Source organism: Gnatocerus cornutus, chromosome 9 (genome assembly GCF_029298725.1).
Source record: "Gnatocerus cornutus isolate USDA-ARS CGAHR chromosome 9, icGnaCorn1.1, whole genome shotgun sequence".
In the NCBI taxonomy this organism is placed as follows: domain Eukaryota; kingdom Metazoa; phylum Arthropoda; class Insecta; order Coleoptera; family Tenebrionidae; genus Gnatocerus; species Gnatocerus cornutus.
The window spans coordinates 2,666,768-2,670,673 of NC_142241.1; the positions used below are offsets into that span (position 1 = coordinate 2,666,768).

Genomic DNA, 3,906 nt, shown 5'->3' on the forward strand with positions numbered 1-3,906 from the left:
GCAGTTTGAGCGAAATATTATTTTGTGGATTTTTCCGGGCCGAGCAGTGTAAAGGTTAAAAATGAAGAAGTGCGTCATTTGTGGACACGTTAAACTTTTAAGGGCCCCACAAACCTCGTTCTTGCACGACGTGTTTGAACGACGGTTTCGACGGTTGGAACGAAACGGTCGGAAAAACCGAGGTCTGTGGGCAAAAACCATCGTGTTGAACCGACAGTTTTACCCACAGACCTCGGTTTTTCCGACCGTTTCGTTCCAACCGCCGAAACCGTCGTTCAAACACGTCGTGCAAGAACGAGGTTTGTGGGGCCCTTTAAACAGTGATGTTTCTATTCTTAGAGTTCCTTCGGTAATATACACCTACATATTTATTTGAAAAATTACTCCTTAATCAACATGAAGATTAGTACAACATTTTCTTAACCTCAAAATCACAAATTGACAATTACCTGACAGTCCTTCGCTAGAGTGTCGCCATCTATGTGAGGTTTTATCTGGACCCAAAAATACGACACATTTTTACAGTAGGGAGTTGACGTACCAGTCTTATATGTATCTTGAGGTCGGGAAATGGTCACTTCCCAGCGAGTTGGGAAGTGAATTACCGTAGTAACAGCTCACTTTCCACCTTACGAAAAGTTAGAAAATGAACAATTGTTGACTGATTGTGAATAAAATCTTTTATCAACTTTTATCAAATCAGTCAACAATTGTTTCATTTTCAAATTGTGCTGATATCTCATCTTTACATAAAAGACGCATTAGTTCTCGTATGAAAAACATAATCTGTCGGTCTGATGAGTTTTCACTAAATAACATATTCATAAAAGGTGCGTCGAACTCGTCAATCAATATAATAATTTTCTTATGGGTTTGTTTTGTTTGATAGTGGACCGACAAAACCTCGATCAAATATTCAAAAGCCACCATTATGTATGATTGTGCTGTGTTACGATCTATTGCCTCTTTCCAATGATCATCATCATCGGCATATTTCAAATAGCACAAGAAAGGTTCAATATCCAGTTCTCCCATATTGTTACTTGACCAGCTGAATTTTTCACCATCTTTATGAATTAAACATGTTTTATATTTTCTAAACTGCTTCATTATCATATCTCTAAGACTCTCCAAAAATTCGCTATATGACGTTACTGATAATTGTGCAAAATCAAGAAAAATTACTGGATGCTGTCCGCAATGCTTGCGAAAAAATCTTTTACTTCCACAACCATGATTCTCTATGCATTCTTCAGTGCATTTGTAAATTCTGAGATCCTGGAAAAGTTTATATTTCTCCAACTTTTGTTGTTCACTGCTGACAATTTCAAAAAACTTCTCCAGCATTTTGCAAGCCATAGTCTTGCCAAATCTGGGCGGTGCAGTGAGAAGTATTCTATGTGCATCCTTCATAACGCATTTAATAAACATAGACTTGTCCACAAAAGTCGATGTCCAACGAAGAACTTCAAAAACCAAGTCAGGATCCTGAAAAGACATAACAAATTGTAATTTCCATGAATTCCTATTTGAACATAAAACAAATTGTACATTTGTTCGAAGCAAGTTACTTACGTCTTCACTTTCATTTGAGCCTCCGGAAGTGTCCAAAGATGTTACATCATCCATTAAATTTAATCCAAGTAATTCCTATAACAAAAGTGTAATACCATGTTACCGTGTGATACAATAATATGTCTGGTCTTACTTGGTCTGAATAGACAGGTTTACTTTCGACTTTTTTGCGCTTTGATGAGGATGAGGAGCCCTCCATCAGATCTACCTGAAAAAAATTTTATATTCAACGAATTTTTTTATCTGTAATCTGTATGAGTAAAAAAATATTAACAAAGTTCCGTTCAAAATGATTTAAAAAGATTCAAAATAAATTTTTTACAATAAATAAAAAAATGACCAATACTAAAGAGAACAAAATTGTAGCAGAATATTATACACCATTAAAAACAAGACAACCATCTGAACTCCAACAATTTCAATGAAGTAACTCAAATGAGAAATCGTAATTTTGCCATTGAATATCTCAATTCGACTGTAAATAAAAAACTAACAAAGACAGAATTTTGCAAATCTAAAAATATTTCTAGAAATTCCCTAAATATGGGACTAAATTCAGTTGGAATTAAGATTGCATGTAAAACGAGAACAAATGAGAACAAACGGGAACAATCCGGGACAAAAGAGAACAAATCGGAACAATTGGGAACAAAAGAGAAAAAATAAAATAAAATATAAAAAAATATTCGATAATGTAGAACATAAAGCAGGTAGTCGTAAAAATATAAGTTTAGATGAAGAAGCACATAAATTAATTAGTAAATCTTTAGAAACTTTTCAATCATAAATGGACAAACTAGTTTCATACATTCCCAACGATGAGAAAGAAAAATGGAAAAAAGATTTAAAACCTATTATTACTGAAATAGACAGATTAGAAGATGGAGCAAAAATAGTCGGTTTCAAACAAGAAGTAGTAGATAAATATATTGCAAGAGCTAACAGCTAATTTATTCCTTGAACAATTAATTATGACAGACTGTGAACTAGAATCCGCTAATAATAAAATCGATGAATTGGAATATAAATTAGACAACTACAATAATTATGATCCTAAGAAATTAGCAGAATTAAGAAACAAAACAGTAGTAATACCATCAAACATCGATGATGTAAAGAAAAGAACTCTCAAAATATTTGAAAGACATACTAAAAATATGAGAGCAATAAATGAAAAAACTCAAAAATTGTAAATTAAATGGAAAGTACTGTATTCAAGAATTTAAATATATTCAATGAAGAATATCCAAAATTCAGAAAAAAGTCTTATTCAACAAGTTAATAAATTAAAAATTATTATTTTTATTCTTGCGTTTATTATCGTAATTGTTATTATTGTTTTCTTAATTTATTACTTCAACGCTAATAAAAAATAGTTCAACAGTGTCCATGAACGTACCTATGATGATACTAATACGTGTCCATAAGCTAATGTATCTGTAGAATTAGGTAAAAGATATCTTTTATCATCTTTCCAACTTAGAGACTTTTTCTTTACTTCTTCAGTAAAAATATCATGTTTATGACTCCTAATCACTCTCTGTCTATGGAAGTATTCAGTTTGATTGAATAAGCAATTTTTGTAATCTTCAAAACTTATTTCTTTCTTCAATACTGCTTTCTTGATACCTTTTAATTTTTTTGAAACACACGTTTCAGTTCTGTAACTGTACATTTTTGACCTTAAACCTATGTATTCTAATATCTTAATACCATTCAATTCATCTTTGAATTTCCCTATTACTTTCTTATTTTTATCAGAATATAATGGATGGTCCTTTGGATAATCAGATGTATCAAAATAGTCGGGTTTGTTTTTCATAAATTCATAGAAATCAGCCATTTTAATCTCATATATGAAACTGTCGGTATCTCCATAAAGAAGTTTTATTTTTTCATTAAATTCTTTTTTAATTACATTGTAATGGAAGTTATACATTAATAATTTCGATAAATCTAATACGGCTTGCCCAATGTAAATTGGTTTATTAAACAATACTTTGGTTTTATAATAGGGAGAATGCAAAAAATGTAACCTATATGTTTTTGTACCAAATTTTGTAGAATATTGTTCAAATAACGCAGTGGTGCAAAAATTTTTGAAAAATACATGACGGTTTTGCCAAAATTGGCTAAAGAAATTTAAATATTCAGGCGGGAGCTGAAACACTTTTTCATTGGTTTGACGTCACATCTCAGCTACGCGCTCCGCCTACTGATGGAATTCCGTATGCAGAACATTTGTTTAACACCAGCGTTGCAATTTATGGTTGTTTTTGCAAAAGAATTTATACACAATGGAAACGGGATTTCAAAAAGCCGACACACAAA

The 3,906-nt window shown here is 31.8% G+C and overlaps 1 protein-coding gene across 1 annotated transcript; it reads right to left on the bottom strand.

Moving 5' to 3' along the window:
- Positions 1-298: 298 nt before the first annotated feature.
- LOC148167771 (uncharacterized) lies at positions 299-2,155 on the bottom strand. Its single transcript, XM_088045287.1, has 2 exons — positions 1,709-2,155; positions 299-1,650 (listed from the first exon to the last, which is right to left on the bottom strand). Exons 1-2 carry the CDS (start codon positions 1,772-1,774, stop codon positions 700-702), a joined length of 1,017 nt encoding a protein of 338 aa, XP_087901413.1. The 5' UTR covers positions 1,775-2,155; the 3' UTR covers positions 299-699.
- Positions 2,156-3,906: the final 1,751 nt, after the last annotated feature.

Bases quoted from the DNA above. Each gene is read 5' to 3' on its own strand.
- LOC148167771 (XM_088045287.1), bottom strand. From the start codon at position 1,774: ATGGAGGGCTCCTCATCCTCATCAAAGCGCAAAAAAGTCGAAAGTAAA. The intron at 1,651-1,708 runs GTAAGACCAGAC...CTTTTGTTATAG, and splicing joins AACCTGTCTATTCAGACCAA to GAATTACTTGGATTAAATTT.